We start from the raw sequence: 21,569 nt of genomic DNA on the forward strand, positions 1-21,569 counted from the left end.
GGGTATGCTGTCAGTAATTACACAGACTTCTATTCATGAAGAGAACAATATTTGGGGTAAGCCATGATGGTGAACTGGCGACATTATATAGATATACTACCTCTTTGAGATAACCTTCAACTGATTTTGTAGTGATTGATAACAAAACAACTTATTATCAGCCAACAATTTGTTCAAGTAAAAACACAGTGTAAGACTGTGAAGTGATCGAACATTATATTATTCACTTTGTGTACTAAATATGAATTGTATAAATAGAGCAATTAGTTTTTCTGTTCATGTACCGAAATATGCAAGGTATTGTCAAAATAATGTTATTGATATCTACGAATGTTTTAAATTTGGAACGTGTCGAGCAAAGTACTTTGTTTTTTTTGTAGGTTGATCAGTACAACAAACGTTCGATTAAATGCCGACGATGGATGGTTTTCAAAATTGCTGGTGCGGAGGATAGAACCGACGAAAGAATCTCACAGCCGTATGCTTAGCGACAAGGAGATAATATATGCACTACACACGCACAATATACGGCCTGATTCTGTAGATAAATATTTGAAGAATTAGTAAGTATTTATATGTGGAAAATTTAAAGATACCCCACTGACCAAATTTTCATTTATAAAATTTATATAGGGATTCTAATGACTATTATGCAACAGTCTTTATATACAATGGCAGTATTTCTCTAAATATTCACCATATTATGTATATCATACAACTGGTAATATTTATATGTATTACCAGTGGTATCATAACAATATTTATATGTATTTATAAACATAAATAAAACAACATTTTTTTTTTTATATTAAAACAAAATTTACTAATTTCAAATTAATTTTGATATGCTAAAACACTGTCTGGTAGTTTTAAAGTAAAATTGCATCAGACAGTGTCTTCATTGTTGTATGTTTGCCATCCTCTCTATTTATTTTTTATTAATAGAAATATTTTTCAATGCAATTCATTTTAATTAAAAACAAATGTAAACTCTCCACCCCTCATGCTACATCAGTGCTGCCAGTTTAATTGCTTTGTGATTGATGGTGGAATAGTTATGAATTATTAAATTTTCACTAATGGTGTCTCTTGGGAGACACCAGGGAAGGATCAAAATATAAAATTAGATTTCAACAAAAAATGTAATAATGTTTTCAGAGACAGTACTATCACAGAGTTAGATCTAATTATAATAATTCACTAATAACTAAAGAACTAATAGAAAAAGACTTAAATTCAGAACAATATTGGTGAACATTATTAATTGGAATACAATATTTGCAATATGATTAGTAATATGTGAAAATACACCTTCAATGTTCCTAAAATAAATAAGATATTTATTAAAAACACTCCCCAAGCTAATACAAATAATTATACTTATAAATACAAATATTTATATAGCACCAGAATAGAACCTACAATTCTGGTAGTAAGGCAATATGTAAAGCAGCTAATCCACCAAGGTTAGGGTAGAGACTAGAGTACTGTACTAGCTGTTCCTGCGGGTTTACCACCATTAAATTTAAATATACAGATTTCAATGTAAAATATATAGTGTTATTTTGATGCATAAGCTATATTACTGTAATGTTTCATCAAAATCTGTTCAGTAGTTTTTGCATGAAAGAGCAACATCCATACTAACAAACTTTCACATTTATAATATTATTAAGATATTGCTAGCATTACTATTAAAATTTCTGAAACATGTTTTATATATGAGTACAATCACATTAAGATGGTTGAACAAATATTTTTTGTTATCCAATGTACAAAGGAAAAAGGTTTCATATACTTTTTATTAGCAATACTTTAAAATATCAAATTTACAGTAAAGACTCAGTGGAATTTGTTCACTCACAAAAATCTGAGTTGGGTTGCGAACTAGTGGGATCATGGACAGTGTCAGTGGGAGATATGGATCAGGCCTTGCATTTATGGCGTTATGTAGGTGGATTCGAGAAAATAGATAAGGCCAAGATTCTATTCAAAAATAACCCAGTAAGTCACAATTTTATTTAGTGAACACTCAAATACATTGTTTCATTATTTATTTATTTAATTTTAATTCGGAATTACATCCATTAGCATGCCTATATTTTTTAAGTATTTAAAGAACTGTGTCGAACGAGATTGCCAGGATAGTACCTCAAGAAGGAACCTAATAATCTGAGCCAAGTCTAAAGCAAACTATTGTTTGCTTTGTTTTTTATTTATTTAATCTTATTTTGGTGCTGTTATTTTATATAACTTCTTTAGATATACTCTTATCATAATTTTTTCAATATATTATCTTGGGTTGCTAAATTATCTCTACATAAAGTGTAAAATCAAAATGCACTCAAAATATTTAGATATGGACACTGTACAATTTTACATACATTTCTTTGCAGTGTTCTTTAAAGTTTTGTTGATCGTACAAATTATTTGTTGCAAACTGTACAATTTAAACATCGTAAATTTTTATATCGTATGTAGAAAATAATAACAATAAATTAACCCAAGCCAATTCACACAAAGGCATCTAGTCCCAATCTAAGCAGAGCATGTCTTCTGGGTACTAAACAACAGATTGAAATACTTTTTTTTTATACAACCAGACCAACACAAATGATCATACTCATGAATATAAATGTTTGTAGTACAATGTATAGTGAAGAAAACGAACTGTCGACCATTGGTCATGTGGTCAAACCAACTTATCAAACCGAGGTTGATGCTATTATTTGATACATTCCGTTTTTGCCTTTTAACTACGAACTCTAAAATATTTTTTATCATTGTATCATAATACTAGAATAGGATTATTTCAAAAATACCCTAAAAACTTCTTTTCAGGATTATTCAGCGCTTGAAAAGGAGCGCGGCAATTTTGTACGATCTCGGCACTTACAGTACTTACTTGCATTCAGTTTCTGGCCAAATGGTGAACCTCGCTCACCCCATAACATTTACGAGATACGATCATACAGGTATTAAACAATAATTCACACCATGGAGGATATTTATTGATTAAGTCTGATCTATAAACTGTTCTGAATTTCCTATATCTATTACTTTATCAACAGATGATCGCAACTTTGGTGGTTATTAAAAACCATCAGAACCACTAATCTCCTATTTATAAACCAATATAAGATTATAAGAAATATAGAGCAAATTTACATCAAAGATTTAATTAAAAATTGTTTTTATATAAACAACAATTTTATCATACTGTGGATTAGATATAAAACTGATACCTATCTTATGTAAAGTAATGAATCAAGATAAAACATATAAATAAATTCAGAACAGTTAAATTAGCCAGTTGGACATAATAATAATATTTTAATGTATTAAAAAACAGGATGTATGAAATTGTAATATATCTATATTAATTATCTATGGGTTTCGGTTCAAAAGATAAGCGGTCAGTTCAACGGTCAGGTTTATGATTAACGTTGCGGCGGTCTGGGTTGGGTCTCACAATGCCAGGGTAAATGCAGTGCGCAATATCCCTGGCTTAGATGCTTTAGATGCCGATCCCATTCAGTATTTAGTGGAATAACGTAGACATGCTCTCACTCAATCCATATCCCAATCCGACCTAAACCTATAGACATATAGACATGACATCTCATCTTAACATAGACGGTTTTTATTGCGTTCCTAGAGTGATAATATCCAGGGTGTTAAGGGATACGCTATAATTTTCATGGTTATTTTTTATCTGATTAAGTTTATTTTAGAAACTTGTTTTTCCTTTGACATCGTAATTTTTTAAATCATTCCTCACAGGACTTGGCGACATATATTAAGATAAGTTTATCTGTATAGTCATAAATAGGTAACAAACAAACAAAACTTTTGAGTTTATAATACTAACTGTTACGCGGCTTCGTCTGTTTTTTTTTCATATAAAAATAGCCTCACGATATATTGGTTTCACATGAAATTTCATTAAGATCGTGAAAGGTAACGCATTAAATTAAATCTGGTGACTTATTTGATTTATGTAAGCAAGAACGATTTCTTGTATTATGTTCCAGCTTGAAACCGGGTACTATGATCGAGTGGGGAAATAACTGGGCTCGAGGACTTTCTTACCGGCGGTCTCAGAACGAGGCGTTCGCTGGATACTTCTCACAAATAGGCCGGCTTTATAACGTGCACCATATTTGGTGTAAGTTTTAATATTTATTTACAGTAAAAACATTTATGCGCGTTGTAGTATAGCGCCGATGATATATTTATATAATTGGAATGGTAAACAAGCTGACGGCACACACACAACAATCAGCACTACTATGTGACCCTTGCGACCATTCATGCGTTGCCATTCCTGAGGACTAAAATGCCATGCTTCTTTTAGTTCGTTTTACTTATTTTCAGACTAAATAATTATAATATTCCCACTATCGTGTTTGTGTGTCTTTGTTGAATTTAACCATTTAGTTGTCAAAAGGTAACAAAGTAAATATTATAGGGACTTTTAGTTTACATCTGTATAACGCCGTCTTCTATGTAACCTTAAAATTATTTAACAAAACTATATTGAAAAAAGAACAATATTTCTATATGACAGGTTACAAGAACTTGCAGGCTCGGCGAGAGACCCGTGAAAGCACATGGCGCAATCCAGGCTGGGATGAATGTGTCGCTTACACCGTGCCACTCATCAGGGAGATGCACTGCCGTATCCTCGAGCCTACAGAGTTTTCACCCACCCAGTAGGCGCACAGAAAATTGGTACGATATCAGTGTTTGAATCGAGTTTGTATATGGATGCGTAATGTATATTGCCATTTTTATTTCAAAGGCGTCCATCAGCATATTAAGTTTTACACGTTTGTTTTTTTAATATGTATAATAGAATATCAAAGACATAGAATATATATAGTTTGAAATAGGAAAGGCGGTCGTATCTTTAATGCATTCTGCTTTAATTTAACACAGCAACACCAAAAGCGCCGTATTTAGAACTCGGGTTTTACTTAAAACAATAATCACTTTTGTTAGCTTCATACGCTCCCTGCATTATCGTATTGGTCATTGTATATATTAGCTATTGAGTTAAAAATAAAATGAAAATATGATTTAAGTTATGTTGTTGTCTGTCACACAAATAAAAATATTATTAACGAAGAGAGAACTAAGTGCCGTATTATTCAATAATTATTATAACAAATAACATCTTTGAGATGAACATACAAATTATATTTACATACATAACAAGGTAAATTATAGTAATGTTATGTTGAATGTTATTTTCTTTTACTACATATACCTGTAGTACAACGTTGTATGAGATCAATAATATTATATGAAGTTATTAACAGGATATTTATATATAAATAATACATATTAGAAAAATATATATAAATGACGTGCTTAATCCTATGCATATAAAATATGAATAATAGTACTGGAAAATATAAATTATTTTCCAATACAATGGCACTAATTATATAGTCCGTTAAATAGTCGCAACTTAATATTATATAAACAAATAATAGTTTATTTATTTGTTATGATATATATATATATATATATATATATATATATATATATATATAATGGTTTAACCATTCAATATGAAATTTGGAATATACATAGCAATTGCTATAAAGGACGTAGGTTATGTTTAATCTCGGCTAATCCTGGTCAAATTCATAAAATCCAGCATATGATTATAATAGTTCCTTCTTAAATTTGAGTAAATATTAATAACAAAATACTGGTATTCATGAAAACAGTGTACAATGATTAAATACATGTTTCAATTTTATAGTTCCTTATCTTAATATAACAGTGTTCACTTTTGCGAAATTATTAAAAATAACTGTTTAATCTTGGTATAGCAATAATAATAAAAAATATTCTAAATATTAAAATGTAACTTATATTCATATATTTAGAGTAATTATTATATAAAGTCCGAATAAAATGGCGGATACAGGTAGGTTATTAATATTAGGAAACGTACATACTTTATTTCAAAGATTCAAAGAAACTTATAATCTTTAATTTGAATAAAAATATGGTGTAATAGTAATTATAAACAATTATTTCAATTCATTATTCACTTTAAAGAAGAATATAAGGAATAATATATAGTAATAAGATGAATTCCCTGATCTTAATTGGCTGTTACGTCAGAAAGTGGTATAGTGCTGTTACTAAAAACAAATGAATTGTAATGAAATAATGAATTTGCATTCACAATTTCTGATTGTGTATTAAACAGTAAGAATATATAGAGGGACCAACAAGAAAACTCTGTTACTAGAAGGAAATTAAAATATCAGTTTTTCCCAATTTATCGTGTAACTTGTATACACACAAAAATAAAATAGAGTACCTTAAGCTATTTGAAAAAATGTATTAAAGATCTATGTTCAGTATATACGAGTTGATTTAATAAACGAGAATGTCTATTTTGTCCACATAAGAAAAGAGTAACTTATTAATTTTCATACTTGTGTTGGTTCTATAGATATGTAGACATGTGTGTAATATATGGCAAAAACAGGTAAAATATTGGTAGCAAATGTAATACTAAAAATTCATTGCGATTTCCGCGAATAAATCACGTAAAATGCAGTCAAAACTGACCTCAAAATAAGAAGTACTCTTCTTGAGGTTACAGCCTACTTTCAAATACGTATTACGTATTACGTAAATATACACACACATGTAAAAAAATATGAATATATACTAATAAAAAAATATGCTGTGCTGATATGGATAATTTTACTGCCAATACGTAGCCTCAGCGGTTGTGTAACAGTTGTTAATTTCTGTTTTAATCTTAGAATAAGTAATTTGAATGTTTTATTGTAATATATCACGCACATATTCGATCAAATTGATTGCGATATACAGATTTAAGTATACTTCTCAGATGTAAGTATACTTCACTTTTAGTTATCGACTTTGTAACTAAATAATATAAACCTTTAAACCTAAAATTAACCTTAATTTGCATGTAGATATTTGTGTATTTGAGGCCCTTTTGAGTATTGCGAATTCATACGCATGCTTTATAATATTATTCTATTTAACCGAGGCTGAGTGAATTGCGACCACGAAGACCTGTATTGTAATTAATATAAAAAATGTAAATATTTTCAAATTTAAAATTTTAACAATATATATTTCGATATAAGAATTTACTGAAAGAATGGTGGGTATTAATACCATTTCTTATTTTGTACCAAATATTCCATACTAGTATACAATGTTAGTCCTTATAACTTTAATTTACAGTACAAGCTTTGTGAGTGGTTGTCTATTACTACCATGAAATTGTTCAATGAACTATGAAACTAGCTGATAAACATTGTAAACATTGCAATATTCGGGATCGCTAACAACCCCGACAGTCTTAATGTCTGTCGTACGTATTGATCGTACAATTAATTAATCCCTATAGGTACTGTATTTTATCAGAGGGTGCATTTGAATGAATAAATATAATAGAGTGTATCTTGTGAAAATTAGTTTTTTTTATAATATACTTATACTTTAGATATTGGTTTTTGTTATTTTTATAGCATTTATATACGAGTCAATTATGTAGAAATTTATAGCTGGTGTGTTTCGTATATCCAAGTTTTTTTTTTTTTTTTCAATTATTTGTTACAATACATATGTTTTAACGTAAGGTTACGTTTTATTTTTATAATTTCCACCCATACATTTCTATTGTACATATCATAATAATAATCATCCTTAATAATTTGTTTGGGGTACCAACTGTACTTTAGTCCTTGTTTTTACTAAGTCCACGTGTACGTCCTTATGGATTACATCTTATCGATCATGCGAAATAAATAAAGGTTGATAAGCTAAAATAATTGCACAATGTGATCGTTTCTATTTATTTATTTCCGCTTTGATTTTTTCATTATTAAGATTATATTACAATATAATAATTAATGATAATAATTATTAAAACTACAAGTCGATTGTGTTATTTAAATATATAACAAAAAATAAAAAGAAAACCAACAATGGTGCACTGAGCGAGCCGTTACGTACGCAAACTATATTCGCGTACGGTGGCGGCGCCCGCACGCCTTGTCATACCTTCGTCTCAATATTGCTATCTATCAGTGATAAACGACTATACAATGGTAAAATATAAAAATTATTTAGTACAATGTACATCATAATATGTGACAGCTAACTACGAGTTTGGTACTTCTATATATTAATAATTAATAATTTGTCGGTCGAAAATTGTAGCGTGATAACTAACTCTAGAACAGCTAAGTGGTGGGAGTTTAGAAGAGGGAGAGACGCGTCTACGCACTAAACTCTTGACCACAGACGATACAGTTGCTCGCTTTATAATAATAAAAATAATTTACAATAAATAATATGATCCAATAATAGATCACAGTTGAAGATTACGTTCAATCTTGAATCGTTAAATATTATAGAATCTGTGGCTCTACAACTGCTCGACTATGGGACAGAGAACTAACAGCGAGCGAATGACTACGCGCCTAATGTTAAGTACCGACCATCTATTTGCACGCAAGCGAACATACAGCTTACATTTCAATTCCTTAGTGCTTCGGTTCCAGATTTTGCTATGACCTTCGTAGAGCGTAGCGATGGACCAAATACGAATTAAATCACGCGCATATTGCAAGCTTTTACATTTAATGGCATTAAAAAGCTTTCTTTTACGAATCTATACTCATTGGATCTAAGTACCTTAAAATCGTATTAAATTTAATTTATTCTTCCGCGCTTGTATAAGACAGTTCAGCCCGCTCATTTAATCAGATCTAGTAATTTTGTGAAATAGATATAAATGAGCATAGATCTACAGGGCCATTAAATATAATTAAATCAAAGTATTCAAAATAAATGAATACTCGATTAAAATGCTAACCTACAGAACTAAATTTATAGACAGTAAACGACATCAAACTATCTAACAACTCACAAGATGTCACAAGTATCGACGAAACATTCACAAGTGAGGTTTCATGCCAACACATTGTGGATATCATCTTTGCAATATGTACTATAATAGTGTTCTGTCTAAAACTGAACAATATGGATACAAGACTGAAACGAAGCTACTAGTACTAACAAGTGAGATCGCTCAATGAATTGACAGAAAGCAGCTCATTTTTATACTCGACTTTCGAACAAACCAACTTAATTATAATAATTTGTCATGATAATTATTCTACAAATTTGACGAGTAACACCGGAGGCCACCGCTTCGCTCTCACACACCGGCCTAAATACGTATGTACAATGACAGGATGACGAGTCAAGTTAGGCTGTGTCTAGAGATTATTGTCATTTACTTGGTCAGTTGAGGAGGAGAGTGGTAGCTACATTATTTCGTATCATTTCGATTCACAATGCCATCGAATACGTTTGTATTAACTAGCATATTAAATAAAAAAAAGTAAACATGTCAATGGCAGTGTGGGTCGATATCTATTAATAATTTTAGATCAACTATACTTACACAAAATTCAAGTGGGTCAAGACTAACGAGATTAGTCTATAATAAAACAAAATATGATCACATCGTGTGATGCTTGCAAGCAATGTGATATAGGCAGATAATATAATTAAGAGTAAAAATTACCTTTAAAAATAGCATATACTAAATTTGGATATTTATGACTAAAATCGGTGTTAAATTAAATAACTCACGTAATCGCCTATATATAAAATGACTGAAAAGCTTGACAATACAAAAGTATTAGGATACTAAATAAAAGGAAATATTAGCACATGTTGATCGCACTTCGAATGTACAAGAATATACCGCACCTTACAAACAGTAACAGACTATGTATAAATGTTAATTATATATTATTTTTCATTATATACAAAACGCCGAGCCCCACGGTCGAATTCACGATATAAGGCAAACTGTGTGCTTGCTAACACATACATATATATTACAGACAATTTATTATATTTACAAAACATAACTGGCAGTCAGATGCACAATAATCGTAAACAGCACCTCTGTTATTATTTAAATTATCAGACGCTACAGACTATAAACGTAAAATGAAATGAACATGTAATGTAATTATGTACAAGAACTGTAATGTTTACAATAAACACAGTCCCCCTGTGTCAAACAAAATACGATTGCTAATCAAATCAATATACACGTAAATATTTTCTAAAGTAAAAACTAATGATATGAATATAAAATTTTGACTATCTAAGAAGTAAATAATAATGATATAATACCATTTGTGATTTGGTTCGGGCATCGCGTGGGAGGCTCGGCCTGTCATGAGCACACTACATTCGTCTAATTTCTTTTCCCAAATATCTAAGTATACACATCGAGTATTCTTATCGGGATGAGCTACAAAAGTTTGTTTTAATGTACTTATAGATGTGTTCGTAATTCAAACTCTTTCATCTTATATTGACAGTGTATCAAGATGGAAAATTAGCTAAAGACGCTATAAAGACTTATGATAAACTATATATTATACAAGAGTAAATCGAGAATACTAGATTTTTTATTTATTTTTAGTTTTAATCATGCTCTATTCTGTACTCTGCTCCGTCGCTTTTAATATTGTTTTTTTTTTTATTAAAACAAAATACTGAATTGGAATGGTTCTGCTACCATTAACCTGTCAATAGGGCGAGGGAGTGACCGCCACAAATGATGGATCTATGACTTTTCACATTTATGAGTCATCTCAATTCTTTGTGGTCTCATGCCAATAGTATTGGAATTAAACAGAATAATTCAAATTCAGTATTTAGATTTCCATAACACCAAAATCGATGATCCAATAAAATATGTTTTTTATTTTACATTAATTTTTTTTATAGATGGACGGTCTAACTTTTTAATATATGATTGATTTTCTTCTATGCTAATACACTCGAAGATAAAATTACTTATATCTAGGAGATCGTTTATCAGGCATGTATCAATCAAATTACCTATTATTTTTAAGCACACACGTGCATTTTTGGTAATTTTGGTGTTAGCCTATAATCAATAGTGACGGTACAGAGTCGCATTATGAGTTAGCTAATAGATAAGCGTTCCATTCTCACATCATCACATTATCATTTAATATACCCAACTATTAACACACAGGCTTACTTCATCAGTTACATATTAATACGATTTTTAATTATTTTAGCAACGTGTTTCTGGCACATTCTGATAATTATGAAGATATATAAAATATGACTTTTCTGAACTTACTCTAAAACATCTTCATTAAAGATCTCGAACTAGGAGATACCATCTTCGTAAGTACCGGATTTTACTTTATTACATCGATATTGTTTGTTGGTTGTGGTTTATTTGAAATTATTTCAGAACACGACAAAAATACATGAAATATAATTAGAGACTAAAGTACGGTATTATATACCAGAAACACATTGAGTATATCGCGCGGTGGGACTAATAACGGTTACGTCATTTGTGTGATTTTATTACTATTTTGTTCTATAAGGATATTTAAATTTATCATTCATAACGTCATTCCAGTAATATATTACTAACTTTTTAGGGTAATCCATAGGTATTCTCAAATTTTTAGTCTATAGTAAAACTATATGTACATGTTACCGGCGACAATACGTGTATAGAATCTAAACTAACAGTGAAAGTATACATTACACAGTATTGTATTGTACTGTATAGAATACCTGAATTACACATTGCCGGTAATATATACACAATCGCGCGTTATAGCAAGGTGCAGGCGAGCGAGCAAATAAATTATGTAGTACAAAAGATATAAGGTAAATTACAAAGGCCATAAGGGCGTATGTAGAGAAATATCATTTGCGATTTTGACCACAAAATATAGTTATTTTTATAACAAAACGTACTAAAATACCAGCTGTTATCGGCACCGTGCTATAGCGTTCGGAATATAGACATATTATTAGAGACTTAAATAATACTCGTATTTAATAGAGGCGGAAAATCTAAATAATGTGTATGGGAAGTGTGACAATTTTTAATTTTATATTCGCTATTAGTCCAACTGCAAGCACGAAATAATTAACTATGGAGTGCAATAAACTTAATAGTGTAACAAAATAGGAAATACCCTCCCGAAAAGTCACCATTGAATACGCGAATATTGACGCACTTCTTGGAAGACAACATAAATAATCACAAATTATACAATAGACAATAATTTGAAGCACAATATTCAATATTGCCGTGTTACAGCCAAACATTTACCGGGAGGGCTGACAGTCTCAGTAATCAATGGGACACGAGAACTAATGCTGTTGCCAAATCCACATTTACGACTATTATCTCTTCGTGTTTATGAATTTTGTTTGAAAACAGGAAACGATCATATTTTTGTTTTGTACTTTGAAATTACACAATTAATATGAAAAAAGAAAAAAATCATATTGGTAATATTAATAAAAATCCTACAGAAAACTGTTATTTTCAATTTCTTTGCTATAATATCAACAAATGAATTCCTAACTCTTAAATGTCTGGAAATTATATCAAAAAGGGAATTTAAAACACAATGTAATAAGTCATTCAAGGAGTAATTCCTTCAAATATGTTGTATTATAATATAAGAATTGTTTAATTATTGCCATTTAGGCAATAATTAAACAATTCTTAATAAATATTATTTTTAAAACTTATGTAAATTTGTTGCATTAATATTTTTGTAACTATAGAAATTTTATATTCTTTTAAGTTTTCGTCTTTCGCTCCAATTGCTTCAGCTTTATCTGGCAGTGTTCTTCAGAACAATGATGCTGAATGCAATGATTTCACTACATTCTTACTTCACTAATCAAGCAGTGGCAAAATTTGGCATTTCACAATTTAATAAATAAATTGGGAGTTGTAAGGACTGTTTTTATTTTAAAAAAAAATTTTTCATACATAAAAGAACAATGTGTGAGTTCCTGTTTTTCCATCTCAAGTATAAGTTAACCAATGTAATCTCTGATACAAGGGAGAATGCCTTCTTTATTAAGATTGTATATTGTATTATTGTTTGCTGGTACAAGAAGATTGCAATATACTTTCGAAAAATTCACGATCGGCGTGTTTGTCATTTATTTATGATTTTTGTAATCTGAATTAATATCAGATTACATAATCCTTTAATGTATTGGAAAACAAATTGATAAACATAATCAATGTAATATCCAATTATTTAACCAATCAAGGTTGGGCATACTATGAGCAAAAACTATTAATATACGTATACTAATAATATACGTAACTATAAATCAGTGGTAACAAAATTCAGTGCTGAGAAACTACTATTACTGCCATTATAATTTTAAATGAGTAGAGATTTGGCAACAGCATTACCGGTCAATCGGATGTCGTATGTAGCGTCGCGAGCGGTGTAGCGGTCGAACGATTGAGCGGTTAGAGTGAACCAGCTGGGAAACTGGCCGACGAGTTGCTGTGGGCCAGCGATAGCATGGAGCCGGACAGTGATTGCTCCTCGTCGCCATAACCCTCGCGGCTACCCTCTGCGATCGCCAGAGCGCTAAAAAAGTAAATAATACAATACTTATTATACAAGCGGATACTGCAGGTGTGTAAGGGTTTCAATGCTCGTTGCATTCTACTTCTATTAATGAATTATTAAGTAATTTCAAAAGATAAATACAAATAGCTAATAAAATGGTTATGTAACGTGTCTCAATTAGGTTCCGCCCCGTATCTGATATTATCCGAAACTTTTATTCCGGATTCGGTTACGGTTATGGAGCTCCCTAACATCCCTGTTTTACACTAATACACAGCCATATAGATGTGTAGTTATGAACCTGTGACCATCTGAAGGAAGATTGTCTTGTCTAACTGTTATATCCGCAATATCGGTCACATATACTGTACATATACAATAAGAGTATGGTAAGTATACCTGAAGCCAAGACGTGTGCTCTCGCCGTCAAACTGTGCGAGGTTGCGTTCGTGCCGCTCGTGCAAATCACGTGTTCTTTCCGCACGCTCCGCTAGGAACTGCGCCGATTCCGACTCCATCTGTTAAACAGTTATACATCATTCCCTTTTTTGCCCTCTATCAATAATACTATAAACACAACATGGAAATAGTTTGGCTAAAGCCTGTCTTTATAAGACCAAGTGTGCTAAACAATGTTAATAATAATGAATTATGACGATGACCTTCTGCTCAAGCAGCGCCCTCCGCACAGCGACGCGGTCCTCCAGTTCGCGTCGTTCCCTATTCCGCTGCGCCTCAGCTTGCATCTTACTCTTGCTCTGGTATGCCGTCAGCATGTCTAGCTCATGTTCCAGCTGCATTTTCAACTGTTGGCACTCCATCTGCGATTAAAATTATACACTTTTGTATATATGAGCTTGCTTTGTAAGTTGTTTTGGTTGAAGGATTAGGTATGGGCAGTGGGGATCAATGGCATAGTAGCCATTTTTAGTTCGAAAAACGGATTTAGATGGCGTCATTGGTATCGAATGGAATTCAACATTGTTTTGTAATCGTTTAAAACCCAAAACTATGTTTTTAAAAAGGTTTAATCTATTTTTAAAAAGATAGATGATATCATATATAGATGTTAAAATGAAATAATGCGTTTTGAAAAGTAATTTTCATATATTTACTCATTTTGTTGTTGCCCTGTATTTGTTTACAATTTAATCATTGCTAATTGGGGCTTATTGTTTCCAAAATACTTTCATAGATGGCGCTGTTTTCATTTGTATACCGTATTTTAAATGTTTATTTTATATTTTCAAATAATAAGTACTTACTATACTATTATGATAAATTAAACATAAAAAAGTTTAAGTAAATATAAAACAGCTAAACAAGAAAACCATATTATTCCAGTAATACTTATTTAGAAAGTGTTGCCATATTAAAAATAAATGCATAGATTTATCGATTTTTTCGAATAATCGATAACAGGATATTACAACGCATTATTCGATGGTGCTTTTAATTAGTCTTTGCAAACAGTAAAATTTCATCATTTTGTATTATACTCTTATTTGTAACGAATTGCAATGCATAATTTTTACTTGACGACGGCAAAATAGAGAGATTTTGACAGGTATGCAAGTACTATATATTTATCTGTTCGCTCATAACTTCGAAACTTGAAGAGGGAAATATTAATTAGATTGATCTGATACAAGTGTACACTATTATATCAACCTCCACGCGGTCACCCTGGTAATTATAGCAATTAATGACATTAGTGACATAGTTCTTCTATTAAAAAAATAAATACCTACTTATTGTAATTTAATGAATGAGAATTGAATGTGGTATAGAGTATATAAGGTCAGCTATACCTTTATACCTCAATAAACAAGTGTTATATGGTATCTACATAAATTACTGACATTGATAGCTAAATATGAGGATCCTCGAATTTTTAAAAATACTCATAAGAAACTTTACAAATACTCGAATTTTGCTTTTGTAGAAGGATATTTTCAACCTTACTAAATTGTACAAGGTTTTGAAACGATAATCATTCATAATACTATGATATATTACTGATCCTAGTACCTACTATTCATGATAATTAGTTTTTTAATATCTCCATTCAAGGGTAGGTTATTAATAATTTATATTATTAGATTTCATCACAAATAAAAATATCGATTTAAAATCGTAGGTTGGTCCATATTTTTTTATTATATCGAAATGACAACGAGTACTGGCAACATAAATGAAATGTTAAAAATATAAAATATAGGAATAAAAGAATAGGATAAACGACTTTAAGTCAAATGCTTAAAACATATTTTCACTAGCATTGGATTTTTTCTCTTTTTTCATCATTTAAGTTAAGTAGGTACTTCAACTTTTGAATTGTCCCTGTTCAGAGTTCATTGAACTTCTTATTTTTTTGTCAAACTCAATAATTTAAATGTGTCTAAGGACTACTACAAATATTTAGTAAACTATCGTGTCTTTGAGGATTATCTCATACCAGGTATAACTATAAGTTGTTAAAAACTTGCATATGTATGCGTGTGTATCTTTCATATTAAAATATAATAAACATAGGTACTTGGTGACCGCTTTAATGTGGTATTATTATGTTTTTATTATTGGTATGAATGTAACTTCAAAAAACTAACACTGATTTTATAATTTTTGATTGATTGAGAAAATACTGAAAATTATTAATCAAAATAAAGTACTAAACAGTAGTATTATTTTTATATTTTATTAGAACTGAATGAATATGATGTATGAATAATATGTTTATTGTACTAATAAGGTTACAGTTTAGTTACTTTCATGTAAATTCATTCATGTGAGTTCATGAAAATGTAACATGGTATATGATATTGTTTTCAGATTTTCCTGACATCAACAACTTAATACTGAACAAAGTTTAAACAAATAAGAGATGATATTCTAAATCTCCTAGTCATTCAGATGAAGATAAATAACATTTTTACTGTAAAGAACAGGAGTTCAAAAGAATAAGAAATATATATATATATATATATGAACATTTTACTGTATAAAATAATAATGCAAGTAAAAATAAGAGAAAAAAGCAGAAGAAAAATCTGTAAATTATTAATCACAATGCAATTAATAATATAATTAAATAAGTAAGAAAGCAACGGACTAGTGATGAGAAGAAATTCCAAGTAATTATATTATGTGTAACCGACTGCAAATAAGTTTATGATTTAAGCTCATGATTATTATTATATTGCTTCATCAACAAATCCAGGAATATTTTGTGTACCAGGAATTAATTATGAAATGATTTTGATGAAATATTATATTTCTTGATATTGATTTATTTGGAATATACTATAAAAATAACAGAAGTGTTTGAAGTTTTAGTGGTATAACAGACAAGCAGTGAAAGAAATATTATTGTAAATTATTAACAATTGTTTATTCTGTGATTAATAAATTATTTAAAAGTGTTTTATTACCTGAAATAAAAATGTTATGATCTTCAAGTGTTGTGTTCATGCAATGTTAGTTTCATCTCATTCGATTTAAAATGTCAGGAATTATTTACTACATAATGATTTTGTATTAGATGGTAATCATATATATTTTTTAATGCAATGTGTATAATAATTCCCATTTACATCAAGAAACTTTGTGTAAATCTATATTTCTCTGTCTATAGACTTTGGTCGTGGAATACTAATAAGAAACAAAATCTAGAGACTGTAGTATATCACAGCATCCCAGAACCTTGTATTTAAGTCATATAAGGACTTAGTACCTACCTAATACTTGCTACTTTTTTAATCAATTAATTAATTTGATCTCAATCATCATGATGAACAATGATGATAATGTTGAGAATGCTGCCAATGATGAATTTTATGGTGGTCATAAATAAATACCACCGTCACTATCGTCAACAGTCATTATTGATCTCATCATCATCACCGTTACCCTCCTTCATCCATATTGTCAAAAGTTACTACCTACTATTATTAACTGAAATGGTAAATAAGCTGACGATCCATCCAACCACGACGCTATCCGACGTACATACATAGACATATATTATTAAACAGCATTACGTCATCATGTCGTGCCCGCTATATCCCGCATACGTTATCATTCCGGAGAACATAGATGTTATGTCCAAATATCCTGTAATTTCGCAGCTTAATTTCAACTGAATAACAACTTACATAAATACCAAAAAACTAGCAGTAAAGGCGTAGTTTGTAGATATCGAAGGTTCTACAAATAGGTATAACATCAAAATAAGTACCTACATGTCATTAGCACCGATGTAGTATCCCTGAAAGAACCTACATATAACAGATTGATGTTTTGCAGATATTATTTTCAGTTTTACAAATTGCCAGTTTACCATAATTAACTACATATTGAGAAATAATTATACACTGAAAATTATATGAGGTACCCATATCCACATCAATTGATTATAGCTAAAATCTATCACTATCACATAACAATTTAAATAAAAAAAACCGTATTAAAATCGGGCTATTCGTTAAGGAGCTATTGCTCCTTAACCGATAGCCCGATTTTAGTGCAGACGCGTTACGACATATCTTCGTTGGGAGAAAAAAAGTAGGCATGTAAAAAAGTAACTGTAACATAGTACATAGATACATAGATACATAGGTAGCCGTGTCTGTAGACTGTCAGCGAACAATATTATACCTACATTGAATTTTCGATTGTACCCAATCAGGAGTTCGATACAGTTATATATCTATTATGTACGTATCTTTGCAAAACAGATGTCATGTAGACCGAATTCTCTGCCATCTATTTTCATGCTTTGTTACTAAGCACCCACTAGTAATCCAAACTGCTTCAGATATAGCGACATCTAGCGCCTACGGCGGCGAAATAAAATAGCCCGAAGAATAGCCCGAGTTAGGAAGGAACCATTTTCTTGTATGGGATGGGGTATCTGTATGTAATATTATATTATCTGTGGTATGGGCAATAAAATTACAGGGAATAGAGGGATGAACAATACATGAGTACCACAAATCACGAAATATCGTTAGTTCATGTATTACTATTGCCTAGTTACCACTAAGACTACGTTATGTAAAATAAAATCTATTATATATAACGCACAGCAGTCTATGTGAGGCTCCTTGCTCTTTTGGTGATTCCTTTATATTTTATATATATTTTCAACTCTCCTTTAATTCACTCTTATAACTCGCCGTTCGGCTGGTTTAAAAGAAAATGAAGCAACAAACATAAATACAGCAACTTTGTTTTACACTAGAGATAGATTCTTGATAGAGATCGTAAAATAATCGTACACGGAACTAAAGTTTCTAAGCATCTAAAATGACCTACATGAATATGTTTTAAAGAAAATGTGTTTATTTTGGTCCAACATGTATTTGTTAGAAGACTAGATGGCAAATCAAGTAGTTTTTATTAATATTCAATACTCATAGTATTGTATATACTAATTGAGATTTGAGTATTCACTATGATCTACTTATACCTATAGGTAAGTTATAGCAAACATTGTCAAACAAATCATTCTTTAATTTTAGTGGAACATAAAGGCCTTTCATTATATATAAAGGTTAACTTACCATTTGGCTTTCATCCAATCTGACGGTTTGTTTTTGTAGCATCTCTGTGATGCTCTGATCATACTGTTCACCTAGTAAAACTAACTTGCGTCGTTTCTCGTCCTTTAGAGTCTTTATTACTTCCTTTTGTTGTTCCTGTAGGCGTAAAAATAATGTAAAATAAATAAATTTTAAAAGGTTTTCAAGTTACAAATAATTTAATAATTTTAGATATCAGACCATAACGGAACAGTTTTTTTTTACGGATGATAATGGTATGGTGCACCCGCCTGCGCTAACGGTTTCCGCTGGCGGGGCACCAGTGGAGGATGATAAGATGAGCATGAGGTCAGGTCAGTTAGCCCATCGTGACAAATTCACCAGGAATTTATCACGATGGTTTCCAGGGGGAACCACGTGGAGGTCAACCTGACATGGTACATTGCTAGTAATGGGTCAATAACGGAACAGTTATAAATATGACTATTCATAGTAGTTCAATTATCCAATTCAGTTGATTGAACTAGTTACTTTTTTATTCTCACATTCTCAGTTCAGTCGACTAGTGTAGTGGACAATGTATTTATATTATTAAAGAAGTGGACAGTAGGAAGGAAGGATTTTTTGGCAAGCAGCAGGAACTTGTTTTTTTGTGTTAAAAAAAAGGAAACCATTGAAGCAATTTCGTGTAAGTACTAGTATAGTTTGACTTGTTTTTCATAATTTTTAATATAATTTGAGTTGTACCTTAGCAGTATTTTGCAATATTTGCGCCTTGAGTGCCTTGTACTGACGCGTTTGTATTTTGCAAGTCTCTCGGAACTGCTTACGAATCTGCATTTCCTTTTGCTGTAAACAATTTCAACATTTCATTTATTAGGATTACATACTGATGATTACAGAACAACAGTTTTTGCAATATTAACGGCCTCAGTGGTCTAGTGGTTTTGGACATTGTTTGACCAGTACAATACAAACATTCGCATTTATGTGTATGATTGTATTTATCTAGAGGTTTTATGTATTAGAAACCTATTTAAGAAAAAAACATTTTTATCAGTTATTCACTACCCATAACACAAGCTCTGCTGAGCTTGGGACTAGATGGAGCGGTGTGAATTCTCCAGGATGTTATTATTATTATTGATACTTTCAATATATTATATATTGATATGCGTATAGACGTCGGTGGTACCTACCTCTCATGCATTTCAAATCGTACTAATACGTCACACCTCCGTACTTATTAGATTCAGTACAAACCAAATCAAGCTGTTTAGCGCCAAAAATATGTAAGATTGAGGTAACCCTATAGACACATTAGGAGACGGTTACTACTTTCCATAAGTTGTTTGTCATTCCAGTTACAGAAACGCTACTGTAGGATATAAAACTGTAACTGACCTTGAGGCTCTTAGGTTGCTGTTTGAGTTGTAATGCATGTTTCTTGCGCAGTTCATGCTCGGCTCGCTGCATGTACTCGCGCTGGTTAGCCAGCTCGGTCGCATGCTGGTTCGACAGTTGCTCTTCCCTGGAAAAGTGTGAAAACATTACTTTACATTATTATTATTTTTTCGCAAGAATCATTACTGTATGTCGACGACTCTTACATTTTAAATTTTAAATAGAATAGTACTGAAATATAAAAATATTAATTCATACCTAAGCGCATGCACGCCCTTCTGCTGGCGATACTCCAGATCCTGCGTCTTTTCGTGATGTCGTAGCAGCATCGCGTGAGCCTGATCCAGCTGATTTTGTCTTTTGTTCAACTCCTGTACAAATAATGTAAAAAAATGTTCTTTACATAATGTGTATTAAAGAAAGTTGACATTCAAATTTTTTGATTAAACTTTGTATGGTCCTGATAAATACCAGTATAAATTTACATTCTTATATTATCTATAATATATTTTAGTCTTCATTTATTTATATATATGTTAACCAAAAAGAATTTTAACTAATATTAATAAATTTACAGGTTAAGAAGCATGACATTTTAGTTCTCATGAATAACAATGCCCGAGTATGCAACGACCACTTACGCGAAGTACATGATAATGTGATGTAGTGCTGTTGAGTATACAAGTTCTGTTTGTTTGATATTCCAATTACGTAAAAAATGTAAATTATGCTTCATAATTGAAAATGTAAATAATTACATAAGCTGGATAAAAATACATTATCTACACTGACCTCTCGTAACAGTTCTTGCTCCTTGTGATGTAATGCGAGCATGCGCCGGCGACAGAAGCGCCGCACCTCAAGTTCCAGGTACTCGCGCTGCGACCGAACTAGCCTCGCCTCTTCCGCCGCCTCCGCTTGCTTTAGGCTGACTTTTTGTGACCTAAATACAGAAATAAAAAATTCCAATTTAAATTCCTAATACTTTATAAAAAATTGGCTCCTACCCGTTAGCCGTTAAAAGGCTGTGACAAAATCTATTTTAAATAATAATCAATCTATAAGAAGGAAACATGTACCTTTACATACTTTCTTATAAATTTATACCACAACTGTCTTTCAA

General features: G+C 31.0%; 2 protein-coding genes across 3 annotated transcripts in view; one reads left to right on the forward strand and one right to left on the reverse strand.

Moving 5' to 3' along the window:
• The first annotated feature begins 82 nt into the window (after positions 1-82).
• Positions 83-5,177, forward strand: LOC131847047 (protein NipSnap). The gene is made up of 6 exons (XM_059196492.1): positions 83-297; positions 381-563; positions 1,836-2,004; positions 2,842-2,975; positions 4,035-4,168; positions 4,571-5,177. Exons 1-6 carry the CDS (start codon positions 242-244, stop codon positions 4,717-4,719), a joined length of 825 nt encoding a protein of 274 aa, XP_059052475.1. The 5' UTR covers positions 83-241; the 3' UTR covers positions 4,720-5,177.
• Positions 5,178-13,242: 8,065 nt separating this feature from the next.
• The window catches only part of LOC131846198 (serine/threonine-protein kinase Tao), a 29,141-nt gene continuing 20,814 nt past the window's right edge, over positions 13,243-21,569 (reverse strand). For both annotated transcript variants that reach the window (XM_059195456.1, XM_059195449.1), the window contains exons 14-21: positions 21,239-21,389; positions 20,705-20,817; positions 20,447-20,573; positions 19,790-19,891; positions 19,064-19,198; positions 14,162-14,320; positions 13,899-14,017; positions 13,243-13,517 (exon numbers count right to left, since the gene is read on the reverse strand). In XM_059195456.1, the coding sequence (XP_059051439.1) occupies positions 13,394-13,517; positions 13,899-14,017; positions 14,162-14,320; positions 19,064-19,198; positions 19,790-19,891; positions 20,447-20,573; positions 20,705-20,817; positions 21,239-21,389 (1,030 nt within the window). In that variant the 3' untranslated portion in view covers positions 13,243-13,393. The remainder of the gene's footprint in view (positions 13,518-13,898; positions 14,018-14,161; positions 14,321-19,063; positions 19,199-19,789; positions 19,892-20,446; positions 20,574-20,704; positions 20,818-21,238; positions 21,390-21,569) is intronic.

The sequence above is a fragment of the Achroia grisella genome, unplaced genomic scaffold (assembly GCF_030625045.1).
Source record: "Achroia grisella isolate CSIRO2021 unplaced genomic scaffold, CSIRO_AGI_Agris_v1 utg109, whole genome shotgun sequence".
NCBI classification, from domain to species: Eukaryota; Metazoa; Arthropoda; class Insecta; order Lepidoptera; family Pyralidae; genus Achroia; species Achroia grisella.

Bases quoted from the DNA above. Each gene is read 5' to 3' on its own strand.
- LOC131847047 (XM_059196492.1), top strand. From the start codon at position 242: ATGAATTGTATAAATAGAGCAATTAGTTTTTCTGTTCATGTACCGAAA. The intron at 298-380 runs GTATTGTCAAAA...TTTTTTTTGTAG, and splicing joins CATGTACCGAAATATGCAAG to GTTGATCAGTACAACAAACG. The intron at 2,005-2,841 runs GTAAGTCACAAT...ACTTCTTTTCAG, and splicing joins TTCTATTCAAAAATAACCCA to GATTATTCAGCGCTTGAAAA.